Below are 23,796 nucleotides of genomic sequence, written 5' to 3'. Positions count from 1 at the left end.
ATAAACTAAGAGAATATTAAAAACCCATTTTGAGAGACTAACATATTTTTCCACATAAAAATATTTAAAATTTTGTATTCATATTCTTAATATTTTTTCATGTCATTCTATTATTTCATGATCTAATTTTTTCCCTACCTAACAAGTTTAATGTGATATAATGTAATGTTACAATATTATGTCGTTGCTTCTTTTTTATTTTATTATTCTGCTGTATATCATGCAGAAATAATTAACAGAGGTTGCATGTTTCTGCTGATTAAATTTTTTTGTTTCATTATCTATAAGTAAAAAAAAAATTATGCATTTAAAAAAAATTCTAATTTTGGTAATATCTACAGTCAATGATGCTAATTGATGAAATATAATTTAGTGTATAAGATTTTTAAAAAATTCCTTTTATATTCACTAATTAATAAACTTAATAGTTTCTTTATAACTAATCACTGAGCTTAATGCATATAAATTGTTATTATTTAATCTGCTGCAAGATTTAAAGCAAAAATTTAAATAAATTTTAGTAATTTTTCAAATTTAAACAAACCTAAATTATCTAAAATGTTTTTACGTGTTTATATGTTTAATATTTAGCTAGCTCTATTTATTTTTGAAGCAGTTTCAAACATTGCAACCTAAGTTTTATAAACTAGATTGTTGTAATAGATAGTAAGTTGCTTGCAAAATGACTAGTCCTTTAAAAAATTTCCTTGTTCTGTTTAAATAATTTTACTGTGAAAGTAAATATGTTATAATGATTGTTTTTTTCAAATATATACGATATGTATATAATAAATGTGTACATTTGTAAGTAGCTATATATATGTGTATAATCATATATACTGATATAAAGTTCAGATACCCTAAATAGTTTATGATAATGTTTTCAAAACAAATTTGCGAAAAATGCAACAGCTGTTGAGAGTATCTTTTGATACTATATTTTCATTATGTTTATTACAGGGAGCATTTTTTGTTGATGATGACTGTTAATGTTTACAGAAAAAAAACTAATCTAAAGTTTGCATGTACTTTTTCCTGTTGTTTCAGAAATATGTTTTTAAATTTTATTTAAAATATAGTATTTAAATATGACTATGTAATATTTTTACAATATGCCAAAAATATTTTGTCTAACATGGTATTTATTTTTAATTAAATTTTATTCCCTTGGCAGACGATGAAATTTTGTTTTTTTTACAAAGAAAGATTGCCCTTCTTCAAGTTTTTTTCAGAAATTATGTGTGATTTGTGAATATATTTTATAAGTGATCTACTTTATTTAGTCAAATTTATCAAAAATTATACAGTATAAATTTATTTAAATATAATATTTTGTCAGTATATTTATGAGAATGATTTGAGTTATATTTTTTTTTATTTTGAGAATGAATGTTGTTACTGATTCTTTTTTATATTCTCTTGACTTCACTTTATTTACTTAAAAAATATCTCTTTTTAAATTTGTGAGTTAAAAATTTCTTACAAATATATATAATCCAAATTCATAACTTTTGTCTTTTTAATTGTATTGAAGTTTTCATTTGTATTTAAATTTTCATATTATTTCATCTGTATGCTGATAAATAAAGAAATGTGACAAATTTTTGCATCAGATAAAAGTATTATATTAAAATTATTTATGTTAGTTTAACTATGTTTAAAATTTTTTTGTCTTTAGATTTTGCTTCTTTAAATTTTAAAGTTTTAAATAACTTAATTTTAAATAATGACATAAATATTCTTCCAATAGGATGTGTGCCATATCTGAATATAAAGTTAATGAGTATAATATTGAATTAATAGAGTGCAATATTTGTTTATGCATAACTTCTCTATGAGTGTCTCCTAATTCAGAATCTGTATATAAGACTTATAATATATTGCATGCTAGAGAGATAATATATGTGTCAAACATATGACATTTCTTTATTAATTATTTTGAAAAAGAATTATCTTATAAAGCCTTTTGTTTTAAATTAACTTTCCTAACTACTTAAAAATATTTTAATGAACATGTATATTTTGTTCAGTAATTTATAATATGGCTATTTTTGTTTAAATAATAATTTTCTTTATCTCTGAAGTTCAGAGATTGTATAGTTATGTACTGGCGTTGATGTATTATCTCATTAGGACAAATGTCTTTCTTGTTTTGTTCTGTCAAAAATAAATGGAAGTTTATGTGGCTAGAACACTTATTTTTCTTGAATTCGTTTTCTTTGTTTTTATTTATTTATTTTTTCATAAATTATAGAGGTTAGGGCAGCTATTGTGGACAATTTTGATAAATTTGTCTAAACAGTTCATTCAGTATCATTTTGAACATGTCTATACATTTTATTTTTAAATCTTAACTCCATTCACTAAACAAGTGATGTGCAACAATAAGCATAACATATTTCCTATAATAAAAAAATTAAATAATAATTTAATTTTCTCAATAAATTAATATCTTTTTATTCAGTAACATTGGCATGGAAGAGAAAATCATTCAATTTGAAGACACTACCTCAACTAGCATTTGCACAGAATATGAAAACTGATACATGGTTACTACATTACTTTAATTTTGTAAAAATGAATTGTTATATTTAATTCTTACCGCCAATACATATTAAATTTGAAAGTCAAGAAAGGGAGAATAAACATTAAACAAAGCCATGACAATAGTTTGTAACAATTCATAGCCAATGCTTGGATTCCTTAACCAAAAAAAGTTAATGTTTTACATGATTTTATGAAGGCAGGGAAGTGTCATGTGAGACTCAGACCATGCAGATACACTTTACACTTATTTAAAAATTTATTATTTTAAGTTTATCATAGTCAAAAATAGTTTTAAATATGTACATCAAAATGAAAAATCATTTCACTGCAACTTGAGCTTTAAATATGCAAAAGCAACATAAAGATATTAGGTTACTTTTGATTGATTATATTACAATCAATTGGATATTGGCAGATTATTGTTATTGATCATTTTGCCACATTATTAAATCCTTCATGATTTAAATAACATTTATTTTGTTCAAATAATATTATTTTTTTATGTTTATTTTGCTTCTTTGTGACAATGATACATGGGCAATTGGAAAATTAACCCTCTTCAACGATTTCAAAACCTCATCAATATATTTCTTCAGTTCCATTTTCAACCAATAACAAATTCTTCTACAAATCTTCAGCCTGCACCAATCTCCTTGACAGTATGCTAGTTTGCACATATACATTTTTAATATCTTTTTTAACACTAAACATACCATAACCGGCCAAATGACCGTTTAAGAACTTTTGCATCGAAAATGCGCTTATCATCTTATCGTTTTTGTACATTGGACTTCATAACTTTTTCTAGCATTTATATAAAGTTAATATTCTATTATTATTTGTATTTTGTTTGTTTCGAATAATACTTGTCGTATACCTATTTTCTACCACAACCGGTCATTTGACTGGGAGAACAATTTGTTACTTTAAAAGGTTATAGGATCAGAAATTACAATGTAATGCATGTTCCATGTATTGCATTCAATTAGTTGCGCATTTTTGCAAAGACTATTGCGTAGTTCAACCAGAATAACTGAATTTAAATTTCAAGAAAGTACCTAAAATTTTAGATTGGCATTTTTGTGTAAAAAAAATTGACAAAAATTAAATGTTTTGGTAAGTAGCTTTTATTTTATTTTGTTAGCTTTACTTCAATTCAAACTAACTGCCAGTTTTCACCCAGAAAAATGTCGAAATAATCAAGACAGCACAAGTTCTTAGAAGAAATAATAAGAATTATAGTTATAGAAATAATAATTAGAAGAAATATGTTTGCGGAAAATGTACAATGTAAACACCCTGTATATGTAAAAAATGCGTTGCACAATGAATAAAAAAGTTTTATTCTTTGTATTTGTAATACATAAAAATTGGCTATATACAATTTTGTTGAATTATAATAAAGTTTTTTTTAGTTTATTTCCTTCCTAACATCCATATTTCATACATTCAATCAAGAAATAATAAGTCCAGTCATTTTACCGACTATGGTAGAAATAGGTATATATTAAGTGTTGGTATGTTTAGTGTTAAAAAAAAATCTTTGGCTTTGTTCACACTAGCCTTATAGCATGGAGCTAGTGCGATATTTTTTAAAATTTATTTATATTTTCCTCCCCAACAGTTATAAAACCTCTAAAACGTATTTCTAACTTTGTCCTTTTTTTATTGAATTTGATTAAACTTTATTTATTATTTTATTATACAGTGACATTTCCAAACAAGAATATCAACACTTTTTCAATGTTAAGGTGATAATTGAATTTTTATTTTTTTAGAAATTAGAGAAAAACGTCCAGGTTGATGGAATTCCATGTACTGACATTGTCAGCATCATAATCAATACAGTGAACACACACAATCATTCACTATTCCCATAGGTACTTGACTTTGTCTATTTTTTTATTGCTATTCAGATATTCTTAGATAGATGTTATCATGAATATTTTAATATTTTTTTTAAATATAATTTCCATTCAATTCCTATTTATCCTGACATATCATATTTAAGCTTTTTTTTAAAAACTACTTTGGTGCAATTTATTAAAAAAAAAGTCTAAGAAATAAGAGCTTTTAAAATCAAAATTTTTTAAATTTGAATTATTTAAAAAAATTAAATATATTTGTGTTTACAGTTTAATTTAAATACTTAAGTATTAATTTAAATCAAATGAAGAATTATATTTTATTGTTCATTTTAATTTTATTTTATTGTTCTTACTTTTACTATTATAAAACACTTTAAAAATATATAGTTATAATGAAGCTTATAAAAAAGTTAAGACACCTATCTGATTTTTTTTTTTTTTTTTTTTTAGATTTTCCTTTTGCAAAATAGTTAAATTATTAGAAATATGTCTCGTTAAATGTCAGTATCACCAGGTGAATTAAACCCTCTACAAAAGGATCTAGAAAGTTCTATTGCTTAAAGTGGATGAAATTTGTTCTAGAATTTATTCAAATGATGCACTTAACGTTTATCAACTCAAAAAAATATTGCAAAAAACCGCCTGTAGAAATATCTAAGCTAATGTAACTTCACTTACCTGTCCACTGGATATTCATCAAAAATCAATCAATTAGATAGCAACTAATAGGAATATGTTTCTATTGAGATGGGAAAACGTTTTTTTTTTCATATTACAGAGTGACTTTTAAATATAACGCTGAACTTCCTTGGTTTCAGTCTCAAAGAAAAAATTTCAGACCTGGCAATGTGTTTTTCAGAGTTCATCCAGAAAAGTTTTATTTTCCAAAACCATTTATTCTGAAATGCATGGGATAAACTAAATATGTTAGCTGTAAGCATAGAAGAAATGCAGTGGCAGAGAGAATTTTGATGCCATGGTTGGTGGTTGGCAATTGTCTATACTTCACATTTTTTTCAGTTTATACTTCACATTTTTTTCAAATGTCTTTCTAAGAAGCTAAAATCACTAATTTTGATTCCATAATGTGCAGATTAATTTTAATGCAAAATTAAATAGCATTTTTTTTTCTGTTATCGATGTATTTTGTACTGTATGGTGCAATTTACCACACACTGTAAGCTTAAAAGTTACTTCTGTAATAAAGAAAAAAAATTTATCGCAGTCACAGCTATTTCAAAAAATTTCCACGCTACTAACTCCTAGAACGCAAAAATTACTCGATAGTAAAAATTTGAAATTTCATGTACGTTTCACAAAATGTTTAAGGAACATTTTGATCTGAAAATGTTATTTTTGTATGCATCGACTGGTTTTTGAATCGTTTTAATGTTAAATTCAATATTCCCTTCTGTACCGCGTAATAGTTCAGTTTTGCAAATAAAGTTATTAGTATTGCAACCACGTAAAATATCTAATGATATTGTGTCCAGTTTTGTACAAACTTCGAAATGGTTATGCCCATTAAAATGTAAATTTTTTTTTAATTGTTTCATAGTGTAATTTTATGGACAAAAAAAGGATTATTTCAATCAGGGGATTCTATGTTAATATATATTGTAAATAAATAGAGACTTAAAATTTCTCTCTATGATTTCTTAAAATGCTAATTTCTCCATACTCGCTCTTTATCTCCATTTGAGATGAAGAGTGAGTCCATCGGCTTACAATATAAAATTCAAACAATATAGCTGAAATTTTTAATAATTTTTCAATATACAAATTTTAAATTTGCGTTCGAGAAGCGAATATTAACTAACTTACATTTGAAAAAAAACTTGCCACATATGGCTGCTGTTTGTCTGCCTATGTCTTCTTTTCTCTGCAGAGAGGAAAGTAGACTCTCCAACAAGATTTCTGTTTCACTCTGCAGAAGCTTTTTACCTATTGGCATGAGCCTGCAACTAATTAATTATTGTTTAACACATATCATCACGAAACATTCTTTCTTCTACGATTTAAATTTGCTTTTATAATTATGAAATTTAAGTCACAAAAAATAGACACAAAAAGTTAAGGAGGTGAGAAACGAAATTTCGAAAAATACGAGTTTTTTATTTCTCAGGAACTATTGGACCGATTTTGCTAACATTTTATTTTTTGACATTTAAAATTGCATTCTTTCAAATGATCAATTTTTCATCGATGAAAAAATTGTATACCTTACAATTCTAAAGTTTTTCCACTGTCATTAAATAAAATAGTAAATAAATATTTACTAAAAGTTATATTATTTTGTATGAAATTATCTTTAGAAAAACGAATTTTATAATTGTAAGCAAACTTTTTTCAATTCTCTTTTGGGATATAGGGAAATACGCAAAAAATAATTTAAGATTAAAGGGCCAAACTTTAAAGCGTGCTCCTGACCAAACTATTAAAACAATATTTCCATCCATCGAAAAAAGGTATGCTTAATCAGAGAAAGTACGTTTTTGTGTCTAATTTCCTAACTTAAAATATCATTTGCTATGTTTTATGGTGGTCGTGTGAGTGTCATAGATCTCATGCAACATCCACAGTGTGTCTTATCCACACTAAACCTACCACGGACGTGTATAAGATATCTGTACCTCAACCAAGATAGATAATCTGTAAACGAGCTTTAGAAAGACGTCTAGTATTCATCCATGCGTGGTCTACGACCTCTAATGGACTCTGGAAAAAATCTAGACGTCTAATGGACGAATTGTGCTGTATGGGAAATACATTAAAGAAGTTAAATCATTAAAAAAATAACTAAAAAATATTTATCTATTCGAAAAAATTAGTAAAAAATGCAACAGACGAGAAAGAGGGAGACAAACAAACGAAACTTGGGATATATGCTCAGAAATAGGTGAGAAAAAAAACATTTATCCCCTTATCTTAAGTAAGGTCAGACCTCCCATAGTGATTAATCCAATAAAACATATCCCTCTGTAACTTATCCTCTGTGAAGGGCTGGCTCCTCAACGACCTGTGCTCAAAATCGAGCACTTTGATGTAGAGCTGTTTTACCAGGACCGATACCGCACACATTTGGTCCCTTAGCAGGTTGTTCAAAGTGCTCAGCAGTTGTTCAAAGTGTTACCCTTAGCAGGTTACCAGTGTTGCTAAATCTTTATTTGCAATAAAATGAATACGTTTTATTTACTTTTTCTCTCGAAAATAAATGACGCATGATTTAGCGTAGCTCTCAATGACGTTTATTACAAAACCACGTCTTCAATAAATTAAGGTCCCGCAGTGGACTGATCGTTAGGACACGGTTCCCAGAAGATCACCGAAGTCAAGCATCACTGGCTACGGTCAGTGTGCGGGTGGGTGACCACTTGGATCAGTCTGCGTAGGGACCGAGGGTGTGCGAAATTGGTCCTCGTTAAACTGTGCTACCGTAGAGTGCTCGACTTCGCGCGCAGGCCGTCGGGCTACGGAAGCGGGGGTGCCATCCTCTCCGCAGAGGATCAAAATTGTGATGGCATGTCTTCGGATCATCCTCCGAGATGTTTCCCAGACCGTCGCCAATAGCCCTTTGTGCAGCTCTAGTGCGACGTAACTTAACAACAACAATAAGTTAAGTAAAGGAGCATTCTCCTCGAATGTGATTACCGCGCCTCAGATCATCGCCAAGAGAAAAAAAGGAACATGTTTGGTGAGCTTTTTGTAATAGAATATATTTCATAAATCAGGGTCCCGCAGTGGACAGATCGTTAAGACACGGTTCCCAGCAGATCACCGAAGTCAATCATCACTGGCTGAGGTCAGTGTGCGGGTGGGCGACCACTTGGATCAGTCTGCGTAGGGACCGAGGGTGTGCGGTATTGGTCCTCGTTAAACTGTTCTACCGTAAAGTGCTTGAATTCACGTGCAGGTCGTCAGGCTATCAAAGCGGGGGTGCCATCCTCTCTGCAGAGGATCAAAATTGTGATGGCATGTCTTCGGATCATCCTCAGGGATGTTTCCCAGACCGTCGCCAATAGCTCATTGTGCAGCTCTAGTGCGATGTAAATGAATTACAACAGCAACAACATCAATCAGGTTCTCATAATTTCTCGACGGTGATCGGAAGTGCGGCAACCACATTCATGAAAATCTCTTTTGAGGAACCATTCGTATTACGTGTGCGAATCTTTAGAAACCCTGATTGACGCATTGTCGGGCGATCGCACATGCGAATTTCATTCACCTAGATTGCCCCAAAACTTCCGAGAAGTTCGCTAACGCGCACCGAATGAATGAGAGCTCGATGCGTGAACTGAATGCAACAAGAATGGTCTCCTTATTTTTCACTTCATATTTTCTGGGTCTTCAATGAATTTCGTTACAAATTAATGGCAGCATAAAAATCGGCAGTTGATCTGTTGTTTTCTGCAATGTTACGTGTTTTATTTATGTGAGGTGGTATTGTTATAATTTGTAAATGATGGCTAAAGCTAACTTATTTATATATGTCATTTTATTTATTCACTTGTCATCTGCAATCGCATTTTATCTTCCTGGGTTAGCACCTGTAAATTATTGTGAGGAAGGAAAAGCTACTGCTAGTTGTCAAGTATGATCAGTTTACCATTATAGAGAAATTCTTATTAATCTAATTTGTATTTAAAGTTGAATATTATCATTGTATTTTAAAGCTTTTCTTCTTCTTGATTGGATCACCGTTTCTTAAATTTAATTGATCATTTTGAGCGTAGGATATGTATAGGTATTATTTGTATTAACATATCGAGTTAGTCCACTTATAGACGGCTTATACATTTTTTAAAACTGCGGAATTTTATAAAAAAAGGAAATTTATGCAAATTAAACTAATCTGAACAATAGTATTAATAATTGTTAATTTTGTAGTTAATCAATAGATCCGCAAGGAATTTACAATCGTGTTAAAAAATAATTTTATGTGGCATCATTAAAAATGAATCGCTATTACCATTACATTGTGGGCTATTTAGTTGATTGTTGCTCAAACATTTTCGACTAGCAGGCTGCAAAAATAAAAATAGAATATTGAGAGCGAACATTAATATGAGGCTGTAGTCATAAAGGAAAGGTGTATTTAGATTCTGTAGAATGGTTGGATAGATTTCAAATTGAAGGCTAGTTTTCTGAACTTTTGTGCAAATAATAAGAATGATAGTTAAATAGTATTTGACGTGAATAAATATTATTTTAAAAATGCACTTAAATGCAACGACGAGATTAGTAGATGCAGATTCAAAATTACAAGAGCAAATTATAACAAAGAATTTACAGGTATACATTTAGGAAAAACGTCCTAATCAAACATTTTAATTTGGCTGCCTTATAAAGTTAATTTTACATCAACTTTGTTAATTAGTATTAGCAGGGTATCTTGCGCTCCTGGAAAGTCATGAAAAATCATGGAAGGTCATGAATTTCGGTATTGAACAAAATTTGACATGAAATATCATCATTTGAACCAGTTTATTTAAAAAAATCATGGAAAGTCATGGATTTGAGTCGCCGAAAAATCTTAATTTTTAAATTTTTTTAATGTTGTTCCGAATTTATGGTTTCCGAATGGTGAACCCCTCCAATTTAATGGTGTTCCGCATATCTGAATTTGTGAAAAAATCCCCACACAAGTCATATTTTACAAAATATAAAATATTTTTACCATGTTCTTAAAATATTATGGTGTTCTTTTTGAAACGAAGGCAAAGAACATTTCTAAAAAATGAAGAAATAAAACATCATTTCTAGTGCAAATTATCTTTTAAACTTCTGTGATTTCAAAACTTTTATTATAATTTATTTTTTTTTATTTTGTCAATTTGAAATTCTAGCTGAAGCTAGGCAATCATTGGCGAATTTTTTTTAATTCCGAAATGAAAACAGAAAAATCATGAGTATTTCTTTCTTTTCCAATGAACAAGAAAAATATTTTTTAGAATATAATTCTGCAGAAAAATAGAAAAAAAAATTATTTGCTTTTGTATTTTGTTTCACTTATTTTATTGCTTCAACTCTTTCTTTACTTTGTTTTTTCAAGTTAAGATCTATAAATATGAAGATGCAGAGTATAATAGTTTTGGTTATACCTATCATTTCAATTAACATTATTATAATGCTTTTTTAATTTATTGTTCTGTTTTTGTTGGGAGAAAATAGTAACTTCATTAAGTCATGAAAAGTTCTTGGAATTAGTCATGGAAAATCATGAAAAGTCATGAATTTGAAAATCTGAAATGTAGCAGATACCCTGTATCTGTTAATTGGGTTGGTTATGGAGTAGATTAGGATAAGATCCCCTCAAGGAAGGCTGTTCTATTATAGTTACTGTCACCAGATATAGATAAAAAAAGGAATTTTTCTGTTTAATAATTTTTCTGTTTTCTGTTAATCTTAACTCTTTCTAAGGTCGTGGTGAGCATACCACCTCTATAACTTTGTTATGCCATTTATTATTAATTTCAACTCTGATGAAGTAATAGGTATCCTTTCAAATAAAATTGGTTACAATATGCCTGTTTCTAAGGAATTTAAAATAAGTTATAGTATGTAATTCCGTTTTCAGTTTGGAGTAATTATAAAATTTATTTTACAAATGAAAAGAAATGAAAGTCATGAAGTTTCTTTTTTATAACACCTGTTTGGTAATAATCAACATACTTACCACAAAAAATATACAGTAGAGAACCATTTATCCGGTATCCAGATAACCGGGAAAAATTTTGCTCGATTTTCCCGCCATTTTAAACTAGAACGATTTTAGACTAGAACGAAAAAAGCGGAAATAGGACTCATCCTTGAAGTTAAGTAGAGGAAAATGTAAGGAAGGGGAAATTTTTTTCCCCGTTTACCCAGAGAAACGTCATTTCCTCCGTGACCTTGAAGGCAGGGAAGGGAGGAATCTTTTTTTTTTTTTTTAGGCCGTCAATCAAACTCAAGGGTGTGGCATGCTGATTTCGTTTTCTGCTTGATTTACGGGGGGGGGGGGGGGAATGCATTGCATGCATATCAGTGAACAGTAAAAGAAAAGAGAAAAATATATTTATTTGACATCGACTAATAAAAATAAAATCTTTTTCTTTTGAATAAATACTCATTCTTTGGAATTGCGGTATCAATTGCAAGCTTTTCTTGGTGTGGAATCACATCTGCTGTAATTAAAAATCTTGTTTTTATCAACAAAAAAAATAAAATAAAAGGAGAATTGTTTATTAATTTAAACATAGGACTATTTTATGAAGCAGATTACAGTTTTGTTTTTCTGATTCCACTACGTTTGATTTTTTTTCTTTTCGCGATAAATTTCGCACTCAATAAATTCTTTTTATTCATAAATTTTATCATTATGTTTTTTTTTTTTTTTTTTTTTTTTTTGGAATTCCGTTGATCTTGCCTTGTTCTGGGTTTTAATATTTATGCTAGTGCCTTTTTTAACTATCGTTTCGGTTTGAAAATTTTCAAGTGTTTTTATTTAGATTAATAAGTTTTCCTTTTATTTTATCGTTTCTCCCCGTATAATTAGGTATGAAATGTATTGCGTTATTTAATCATTGGTTTTGTTTATATTATTTAATTTAGGAATTGTAATTATTTTTAGAAAATAAATATGAGAATTTTGTATTTTTTAAACTTGATTTTCTTGTCTAAACTTGCAAATTTTTTTATTCTTTTAAATGTTATATTTCTACCATTTTTTTTTCTTTTTAAAGTTAGGAGCACCTTTCTTTTTTCTCTTACTTTATGCATTACACTTTTTCCTTGTACCTCGGGTTCGATAAAACATCGATTAACGACACTTTTTGGTCGATCCAGAAAACCGGGAAATTCAGATATCTGGGATAGCGATGGTCCCGAGCATCCCGGATAATTGGCTCTCTACTGTACAATTACAGTCAATTTTATTAAAAAAATTTAATGCATTCAGAATCCCCCAAAACTGCCAGAAAACAGTTTATTACTTTCCTAAGAAGGCTATTTATTTAGTTATTTTTAATCAAAAATAGCTTACTTTCGTTTTCACCTGAAACGGGGAGTCACGTGATTATTCACGAACTGACGTCACATGTGTCCATCTTCCGTTCACTTACAATCACTGTGCCGTGAAGGCCAATACGTTCTTGCTTTCGTTTGAATTTTCGTAATTAAGTCCAACTATTTCTGATGGTCAATAGCAATCTGTATAAAAAATTGCACCCTAATATCGTTTAATAAAAATGTGGGTTTAATATAACGTATTTTTATAATGTTAAATTTCAATGTTACTCTCTGAAACATTGTTAATAGTTGACAAAATTTTCTAGCTCTGAATATTTAAGATTTTTTAGTTAAATAAAGTAAGTGTGTACTATTGCTAATTAAATGATGCATTATAAATACAAAATAACTTCGTTTTTTCCATTTTTTTTTTAACTCTATTAATCTTAATTTTAATGTATACTTCAAATTCATTGCGAAGATTTATTTTCATTTTGAGTAAAAGAAATGTTGGATCAATTATTTATGTAGAATAAATAGTTTTAGATTTTAAAATGTAGTGAAGCTTAAGTTATTGATAATTTTTATTTATTTATTCTAGCGTGAATTCAAAGCACGTAATTGTCTTTAGCATAGCAGTAGCCTTTTAAAAAACTTGTGATCCCAGCAAAACTTAAAATTCATTCTTTCAGCAAAAAAAATTTAAAGTTGAAAGAAAAAAATTTAAATATTCTAATAGATTTTATTAACTTCATTTTAATTGCCCTAATCTGTGTTATAAGAGTATTTGAAATCAAGCATATGAATTTACTTAGTTCTTTATTACAGAAACAGGAATAAAATTTTATAAATGCATATAAGCAAAGTACCTATTTACTCAAAGATTAAAAATATTGAGACAAAATATCAACATTACTGTTTATTTTTTAAGTATTTAATAAATAATAAAGAATGTGCATTAGAATTTCTTTCCATTTTATATAACTTAATTTTTCATTATTGTTCTTTAGCTTTAGTGAAATAGAAATTTCTAGTTTAATGATATTCGCTGAAATTTTGTGGATAAATGAGTTAATTAGATGTGGATAAATGGGAAATTAAGTGAAATTTTAAGTATAACTAGATTATGGTGATGATGATGATCAGAAGATATACTTCAATGGATTCTTGAAAGTGTTGATACGTTTTCGACTATACCGAATCCTTAACCTGAAATTTTTTTCAACTATTTTAATTAAATTTTTTTAATTAAAAATGTATAGTGTATTAATTTTACTATTTTAGAATTCTTCATTGCAAGCACTGACTAATAGTTTGCAAAAATAAGGAGAGAAATGAACAATAACCATACTTTGTTAGTACTTCATTGCAGAAAAAGGAATTAAAATTTATAAATAAAAATAATTTCTAACTGTAACGAAATTCCTATTAACGCAAAGAATAATAAATATAAGCATTAATGTGAATTTAAATATTTAATACGTAGTAAAAAAAAGATGACATAAACTTCATTTGTAAATATTTACTTAAAAAGAAAATCCTTCAACTCTAGTGATAAATAAATAAAAGAAGCAACATTAAATTACATTATTTGAATTCTTGAACATTAGCTCATAGATTGTAACGCTGATGGACTGATATTTTTCAATGAACTAGATTTATGAAAATACTGATTTGTTTTAATGCAATAACGAATAATAATATCATCCATCCGATATTTAAATGTATACTATTTCTATCCAATCTGCGACTTATTTTAATTAAGTAATTAGGCTGTAATGGAGCATTATTTTAATCTAAAAGTAAGTGGAATAAAATATTATTTTCTATGAACTTCAACAGCACTGATTTCAGCTGAAAAGAAATGTTGATTCGCTGTAAAGAGCTTCATAATCATTTCTTCAGATATTTTAGTAATAAATAACAACGTTTGAAGTTTTCAAATCTTTCTTTCACTTTGCACACACTCTCAAAGCTGTAAATTTAATTCACAAATTTTTGTTCTTATAATTTACAAGGAATGTTCGTTTGATATCAAAACTAAAAGAGCATTGAAATAGCCTTATCGGATGGAGACGGCAAGTTTCCATTCAGCACATGCGATGTCATAACCAATCAATGATCGTTTTTGATTGCATCACTTACGGAGACCTTTTGGGGCAATTTAAATCTTAAAAAATTAAATAAATTAACATTTTCCGTAAAAAAAATCAGATTTTCGATTTCAGGTGAGAATTTCCAATAAGTTATATATGAAAATAAAATAGTTTATGATATGCTGTAATTGCCCATTCTTGTTAAAATTCAAATTAATTTATCAACTAATCTAAATGAATTTTTTCATCTGAATTCAAAAAGTATTTTATTGTACCCTTACTAGAAATAAATGGCCTGTTAAAGGGTTATTTAGGTAAATACCAAACTATGTACATATGCAATGAAATCAATATATTAACAGAAATTTTCATCTCAATTAGGACTTATAGAGTTCTACAGTAAAGTGGTCGTAAATAGTTGTGCTCCAAAAGTAAATTGTTATGGAGAGCCTGAAATTATTCATTGGCCATACGTAACGATTTTGAGTGTTTCCTGCTTCACGACATTATTTAGACGAAATTTATTGCATAGAAAATAGTTTTTTAAATTTTTTAGGAAATTCAGATAAAAAAATTTTTGATTCTAAATATGAGTGAGATTTATTAGATATTAGAAATCTTCTTGAAATTAATTATTGATATTTTATGTTTAGCATTTTTACAATGTTGAAAAAAAAAAAATTATCAGCTACATAGATTGTACTTTCTTTATGCCAAATTATTTTGCGAAGTTGTATGATGTTTTCTTTATTTCATTTTTTCCATTTTGAGTTAGTAGCAAGGGGAAAAATTTGTTTAAATTGTAGAAAGAATATATTTTTTTTTCTTTTTCTCTTTTAGTAATATATTTGTTCTTTTTCCCATAATTTGTAAAATCAGCAATGTTAGATATGGAATCAAAACTTCTATTTCTAAATTCATATTTTGTTCTACTTTTGTGAAATTTATGTTAGTTATCTTTTATTTTAGTCTGCTGTTACTCTTTACGTCAATCGTTTGAATTCTGAAGAGTCTGTCATACCATATGAATATAATCAGTGAGTAACATTTTTATTTTTGTAAGAATTATTGCTAGAGAAGTATAAGTATTTTTTTCTTTTAAAAATATATGTTGTAAATGTTTTTTAAACTATTCACAAATAAGCTGAAATATACTACTTAGTATTAGAAATTTAAAGAAAAGTTACTAATTTAAAGAACCTGAAGACATATATATAATGTGGCTAGTTCGTTAAAGTTTAACGGTAAAATATTTTCTTATCTTATTAACTTGAAAACATTTTTGCCCACTGTTTTTAGATCTCTCAGGGTTTATATTTGTCCTGATTTTTCTCATAAAATATATTTCATTATCGTTTGACCCCATCTTTATTTATTTATTTTTTGTTATTATATTCCTGATTATTTTGGTTGTTCAGATCATTCCCCCTTTCCATGAATACAAGTTCAGATTTTAAAGTAATTAATTTAAAGAGTTCAAGGATTTTGATTTTTGATTTCATCACCTTTTACGCAAACTACTTAAAATCACAAAATTCAATTGTTAAAACAGTCTATTAATTAATTATATGCATGTTTCCAGCTTGTAGCCTTACCTGCAGGATTCATTGTTTCAAATTTGTTAGGTATTAAGTTATTTTATGAAGAAAAAAAAGTTAATAATGTTTCATCATAACATTTTTAGGGCGATGAATTCAGGGCTCATACACTAATACATTATTTTCAGCAAATATTGAAGGGCAGAGCTTAGTTGTCTCTTTTATCCGATTGTAAAAATGATTAATTCCAATCAATAATTTTGTAGAATTTTTAAATGGCGAGATTAAGGGATCATAGAATAAATTATTTTTGCACTATAGAGTTTAGCAACATATTTATTTTAAAGAATATTGAAACCTTACTTTAAAATATTTTGATTTAGGTAGTCTCAAATGATTACAAATTTTAATTTTATGAGGCATGTGATTTTCCGCTAATTTGCGGAATCCTGCAAATCTCTTGACTGTTTATTCGCAGATTTCCGTGAATTAAAAATTTATAATTCCGACCAAATTTTCTCAGTGTTCCGCTAATCTAAAATTTAAATTTCATAACTTTTCCTCTCTTGCCAACATCCTCATTTTTTCTACCTGAAGATTTTCTTGACACCACTCAAATGACTGAAAGAAAAATTCTTTAATAAATTCATGATGCAAGTAGTAGTTCCAAAATCTCAATCACTTAAGAGATCGTTTGGTGTTCCCAAAATATAGTGTTCTCCAAAAAAATAGTGTTCTTTAAATATTTTTTTAAAATATAAATTTCATAAATTCTGATTTATTATCTAAGAATTATTGAATTCAGTATATTTGTCCTGCTATTTTTTTGCCTTCAATTAAATCAAATCAATATTTTAAAATGATATTATGACATAAAATTACAAATCTGGCATTTGGGTATCACTTTTCAACGCGTTGGATTCCATCGTAAATCTATAGCAATTCGACCATATTTTTTTGAACGAGGGGGCAGTCTTTCTTCCATTCAATTCTTTACCCTTTCTATTCACATTTTTCTTTCCCCCGTTAGGACACTTCTCAGAGTGACACTCTCTTCCTTTTACTCCATCTTTTAGATTCAATTCTTCCATATCCTGTCCCACCTTAACAAGCGTCTGCATTTTTCTTAGCAGACTTCAATTCAATTACTGTGATGTATAATTCCTCTTCCTTTTCACCCCATTCATTGGTCTTTTACAGTATAACATTAATCTTCTACCTTAAACATCAGGATAGCTATTTTTTAGAAAAAAATTCATAAAGAAATTCTTAGAATAAAAACTTTTAAATTGTGTAGTAGGCAAGGGGCGTTTTTTTGGTACTGATTTACAATCATTATTTGTGTGAAACTACATGGGGAGGGGTGCTTTCTTAAGTCGGGATGTTTTTTTATCAGTATTTTATAGTGAATCAAATTATTCATATCTTGATTCTCTTTATTTCTTCTGCATTATTCCTTTTAAATAGGAGCTGGAAATGCAATATCGACAATCTTAGATATTCTAGAATTTAGAAGCATGCAAGTATAAAATTAGCAACTAAGTATACTCTGGATTAGATGGTATTATAAAACTCTAAAGCGGATGTGTGATACCTGATTTCACAAATGCTATAGATATGATGCATGATTTGTAAAAATAGATAATTCCAGAATATTGTGGTATAAGTGGTATTAAAAGTTTCTAGCTGTTGAAAAGAGGAGAGAAAATGCATCAAATAACACACACAAGCTTTATAATAGGATATCTTTGCCCAAAGACAATATTGTCACTTTGCACTTACAAGGCACATCGCTAGTTGATGTTATCTAGAATAACTGCTCTAAAAAATATTCTCCTAAACCGTGAAGGAGGTTTGAGGGCCTTTATTAAGAGTGAGCAAAGAGAGGGAGTTTTTTTAATGACATCATACTGCATATTACTTTCATCATAGCTCTAGTGATTGGAATTTCCCGTAGACTGCTGTATTTTGACAGTTTCTTCTGGTCTACTGATTTAATAAAAAATTGTTCGAAAATGTTCAGTTTATTTTTACTCAGAATTTGTTTTTTAAATTAAATAATCTCTAAACTATCTTTAATGAATTAAATGACTATTACTATTCAAAATTATGAGTAAACGTAACATTTCAAATTCATTTAATGGCAATCATAACTTGAAAATATTGCAATTTTGTATTTTGATGAATATAAAAATCCCTACAATTCCTTGTAAGTGAAATATTTAGCATATTATGTAAATCATGAAATTTAAATTATATTTTAAAATCTACTGGATTTTTTCCTATCTATGTTGGCAGCTAAGCTTTCATTAATTAGCCACTCGCCTTGGAGAAAAATGTGTTAATCGTTCAAAACCGGGCAGTAACTCTTAATACCAGGGCTGATTGTGCCCCGGAAAAAATCCGGATTTCCGGAGATCGAAGGTCCAGACGTTTCAGAAAATCGTTGATCGCAGAAGTTTCCGGAAATCAAATTTTCAAAGGGGGAACTTAAAAACACAGGTATAGGTATGTGTAAAATTTTATATATATTTTAAGTAAACTAAGAAATACTGAGAAAAGGGAAAAAAATCATTGTTTAAATTTTTTTCTACTTTTTTTTCTTTTTCTTTTTTAACTTAAGAAATTTTCCGGAATTTTGACTTGGACTCACAATTACCCCTGTAATACTGAAGGATTAATGTCTGAATATTATTACTGCAATATCATAGAAATGTCAATGAATTATGGTAGCACCCACAGGGTTGCAAAAAACCCGGGTTTTTCCAGAAAAACCCAGCCCGGATGGGTTTTTCTGGGTTTTATTGGGTTTTTCTGGGTTTTATTGGGTTTTTCTGGGTTTTATTGGGTTTTTCATGTTTTATTGTTTTTTTTCTTTCAAAAGAGAGGGCAGGGGTAAGTACCTTATTTTAAAAAAGCTTATATTAATAATCAAGTTTATTTTGATGAATTGATTTAACATATAGGCAATTAAAGTGTAATTAATACAAACAAATTGATGCAAAAGTCTGAAAAAAGTTCCTTCTGACATCGTGATACAAAATGTTATATGTACTCATTGACATACATCACACATTTTAAACTTATTTTAACACAGGATTACTTTTTATTTATATTTTAATCTTAAAAAATATTTGAGGAAATTTTTTTTGTTTGCATAGGAAGCAAATCAAAGGCACTGACTAATCAATGGTCATACAGTCAAATATAGCCAGCAAGGTGACTCTCCAGTCTCCAAACACATGTTTTCCACAATAAAAGGGAGGCTGGTCAAAGGCAATGACTAATCATACAAAATCAAATCCCACAAGGTCATTCTTCACACACATCTGTCTTTCATAATGGGGGAAAGGGGGGTACAACCTCCTTTCTGAAAACTTAGAATAGAATAGAGGGGTGGTAAAAATTTATCTGTTGACCATTGAAAAGGAACCAGTTTTGTGAATCATCTTCTAGCTGTAGGAGTGGGGGTTACCAGTTATTGCCCATTTCACATGAAATTCTCTCAGTTGTACTTGATAGTTTTCTACTAAACTTGTTAAATTTTATTTGGTCCATGTGTTGAATTTAGTGTAGTTAGTCTGATTGTGCTTGAGTTGATTGTCATAAAATGTCTAATGGAGGTGGTAGAAAAACTGCTCCAGAGTGGTTGGAGGTTACTAAAAACTTTGAGAGTAAAGGAAAATGCACATGCAATTACTGCAACACAGAAATAAGTGCAAAAATTGAAAGAATAAGAGCTCATCTAAGTAAGTGTTTGAAAAGATCTTTGAACAATCATAAGAATGTACGTGTGGAAACTGTAAACAATTTGTTAGCTGATGAGTCGTCTGCAAGTGGAATACCAATACATACTCCTCCTGAAACTGAAAGGGGTGAATTTAGTAGAGCTAAGCGACAACGTATAATGAATGATTATACTGTAAGTACAACAGATAGTCAAAAGAATAATTTGGATCTGAAAATTGCAAAATTCTTTTATGCAAATAACATTGCTTTCAATGCTGCCACAACTATTGAATTTAAAGAAATGGTGACAGCAATGAGACCAGGTTACTCTGGCCCTACTCGTACTGATTTAGGAGGAAAACTGTTGGATGAAGTGCATGAGAATATTGAAGATGAAATTAAGAAAGAAATGCAAAGTGTTGCTACTGTTACTTTATTATTAGATGGATGGTCAAATATAAACAGGGATGCAGTACTTGCAACATGTGTCCATACAGGCAATTCTTCATTTCTTTTAAATGCAGTTGATTGTGAAAGTAACAAAAAAACATCAGAATATTGTGCAGAATTAGCAGAAAAAGATATAGAACATTGTGAAAAAAATTTGGATGTAAAGGTTTTTGCAATATGCACAGACAATGAAAATAAGATGGTAAAACTAAGGCAGCTTATAAAAGAGAAACACAAGGGTATTGTTACATATGGGTGCTCTGCACACTATATTAATCTCCTCGCTGATGAGATCACAAACAAGGATGTTATCAAACATGTGGCAGAGGTTCAAAAATTCTTTCGAAATACTCATCAGCCCCATGGTTTGTTAAAAGAGAAGGGTGGTCTAATGCCACAGTTGCCTAATGCTACGCGTTGGAATTCTCAAATTCATTGTATTGATACATATATTAAGAATTACCATAAGTTTGTAGAAATATCTACTGAAGCCGTAGTAGAAATTCCAACAAACATTATACGGATTTTGGACAATGTTGCAATATATAAAGAAGCATTGCACATGCAAAAACAATTATCAGAACTGAGCGAAGTATTAAATCTGATGCAGGCAGAAAAAACCAATATATCTACTGCTGTTGAGCTTTGGCTTGATGTATTTAATAGTGAAAATCTTTGCGCTTATAAAAAACAAATTGATAAAAGGCTGAACCAAGCTCTTCTCCCAATTCATTATTTAGCAAACATTATGGATCCTAAATATGCAGGAAAAAGATTAACCTCTGATATGTTACAGAAAGCTGAGGAGTGGTTAGAAACAGAACACCCAAAATGGTTGATTCCCCTCATGAGCTACAAATTAAAAGACCCGGAAATATTTCCTCCTAGCATGTTTAACGCTGATGTAATAAAAAAATTCAGTGCATCACAGTGGTGGAAATTGGTGGAAATGCGTACTAATGATAGAGATATGACAGATTTTTGCAACTTTATGGTTGCTCTAAGCAATTGTCCAGCTAGCTCTGCGTCATTGGAACGAGTATTTTCTACTTGTGGACTGGTTTGGTCAAAATTGAGAAATAGACTGGGTGTACAAAAGGCGTTAAAATTAGTTAAAATACATAGACATTTAAGATTGAAGAATTCTAACACTGATAACCTGATTGATTTATAATGTATTTCCTCTGTCTGTGTTTATTTTGAATTAATAACCTTATGAAAAAACTTTTATTGTAGTATGATTTATACTCAAATTATTCTGTTTTTTATGTGAAACCTATACATTTTTCTTCAATAATTTTTCAAATAAATTTTTTTTTCCAGATTGTTATTAGTATTTTCACCATAGATTCAGTTTTTTAGGCTAGACTACGTATATATTTCAATAGAATATCTTTTTAATATAACAGAGGATAAAAAAAGTAATCAACTTTAGAAAAACCCAGTAAAACCCACTCTGGGGTGGGTTTTACTGGGTTTTTCAGAGTGGGTTTTGCCCAGTAAAACCCGCCCGGGTTTTTCTGGGTAGGTGGGTTTTTTGCAACCCTGAGCACCCAGGCTTGTATAGGCAATACTGAACTACGCTTGCATGGTAAAAAATGTTTTATTATAAAATAATGTCTTTAAAATGATAATGAAATAATAATAGTAAACATAATTTTTAATTTCTAAAGGATTTGAAAAAAAAAACAACAACTTAAAATGCGTTAACAAATCCACAAAATCTTGAGCATAAGAAGTGTAGGTTCTCTGCGAAGTTTCAAGAGCAAGCATTAACAGATAAATATTTTTTTTCAGCTATAACAATAAATTGATATAAAACAAAGTTATACCAACCAATTCTCATCACATTAAATATTAAAGCTATCATGTTTAAAACTCAGTAGAAAAAGACCACTACCGATAAGCACTTTGTGGTGAAGGAAAGGGGTTAAGAAACAATCTTAAATATGCTAAATCTTATTCTTAAATATAATCAAATATAATAATCTTAATATAATAATAATAATCTTAAATATAATTAAAATGATTTTCCTGTTAGGAAATTTCACATAGGAAAATAAATAGTACATATTTTCTGTAAGAATTAGTACTGCCACTAATCATGTAAGTCTGCAAAATGATGTAACACGAAAAATAAGTTAAAAATTTTTAATTAACAAATTTATTATAATAGATAATTAAAAACATAGTTATTTATGATTGATAAAAAAATATATCAAAATCCTTCAAAGTCACTTTCATCACTATCAGAGACGAATAAGATCAGGTAGTTTTCATCATTTTCAATATCAACCTTGCTAGTAGAATCCTCAATCATTGCTTCTTTTAAATATGTCTAGTTGGAATATTTATTTATCAATTATTATTTCAGTCAACAACAAAAAAAAATATATTAATTTTGTTTTCTTCATTTAATCCAGCTTTGACCTCTGCACTACAAGTGACAGTGAATCGCCTGTTGAAAATTTGGGTCAGGTTGTGTTTGGGGAAAGGATTAGACCATCACCTTACGCTGTAAGTAAAAATCCTAACTTGGCTAATTTTTTTGTAAAATGTATTTAAATTTATGTGCAGTGAAACCTCATCTCAGAGACACTCCTCCAAGATGTACATCTCATAACACTTTATACAAAATACCTTTTAGTCTTCTTCAATATAAAAAATCTGTTATGTAATACTCCTTTCCTTATGGCAGAAACTCTCTTAACTCAACAAAGACGTTAATTTTCATGTGAAGGAAAAGAAAAGAAAAAAAAAAAACCCCCCCCGCAAATCTCTTAAATGAACAATAAAAATTTATTCCATATTTTCATAAATTATTTTTAGTTTCATCGTTTTCTAAACTAAAATTTGATCTAAGGTATGAGCAATATTTTTTTTTGGTGGACTAAGTAATGAGTGGGGAGAAATGCAGCCTTTCTTTTAGAAAATGAGAAGAAAGCAATGTGTTTCTTTATGGTTTTTGACTAATGCATTAGATTGTTGTATGATTGTATTGTGCTTTACAGCAACTACCTTTTTTACAAAGCTCAATGGAGCCAAGATGCTTTAGAAGTAGGATTTGCCAAACACTTTGTTACACTTTTCATTTCAAACTTCAGAGAGGTATTTTATATAATGAATTGGATTTGTAACCAATTATTGGTGACCCATACGTAGAATTTCCATTAATGTGATTTGGGATATCATGCTACAAAAAGCATTGAACTCTTGATTTAATGGGAAATTTGTTTTCAATTTGCTTTTGCTACTTGATTATGGGGCCAAAAAATTATACTTAATTTTCTGCCAAAAAATTATTCAATTCTATTATAAATCATCAAAGAAGATGTTATATGTTATTTGGTTTTTTATTCCATATGGTTTTTTATTCCATATGATTTATTCCTTATGATTTTTTATTACACTTTTCATATGTTATTAGATAATTTGGAAATCTTACACAAATAAATAAATCTTAATACTATCTGTAGTTCTTTCTACCTCATTTTCTTTTAGGCTTCCACTGTAGAAATGCTAATATTAAATATCTTATAAAAATTACTCTTGGCGATGGTGAATGTGAAGTAATATTTT

The 23,796-nt window shown here is 28.9% G+C and overlaps 1 protein-coding gene across 1 annotated transcript in view; it reads left to right on the top strand.

Moving 5' to 3' along the window:
* Positions 1 to 8,767: 8,767 nt before the first annotated feature.
* TM9SF2 (transmembrane 9 superfamily protein member 2) overlaps positions 8,768 to 23,796 on the top strand; it is a 59,233-nt gene continuing 44,204 nt past the window's right edge. The window contains exons 1-3 of the mRNA XM_016060446.4: positions 8,768 to 9,009; positions 15,470 to 15,537; positions 22,641 to 22,734. Of these exons, the coding sequence (XP_015915932.1) occupies positions 8,878 to 9,009; positions 15,470 to 15,537; positions 22,641 to 22,734 (294 nt within the window). The 5' untranslated portion in view covers positions 8,768 to 8,877. The remainder of the gene's footprint in view (positions 9,010 to 15,469; positions 15,538 to 22,640; positions 22,735 to 23,796) is intronic.

The sequence above is a fragment of the Parasteatoda tepidariorum genome, chromosome 11 (assembly GCF_982258835.1).
Source record: "Parasteatoda tepidariorum strain Cologne lab strain chromosome 11, Ptep-v5.0, whole genome shotgun sequence".
In the NCBI taxonomy this organism is placed as follows: domain Eukaryota; kingdom Metazoa; phylum Arthropoda; class Arachnida; order Araneae; family Theridiidae; genus Parasteatoda; species Parasteatoda tepidariorum.
This window is presented reverse-complemented; position numbering and strand designations above follow the sequence as displayed.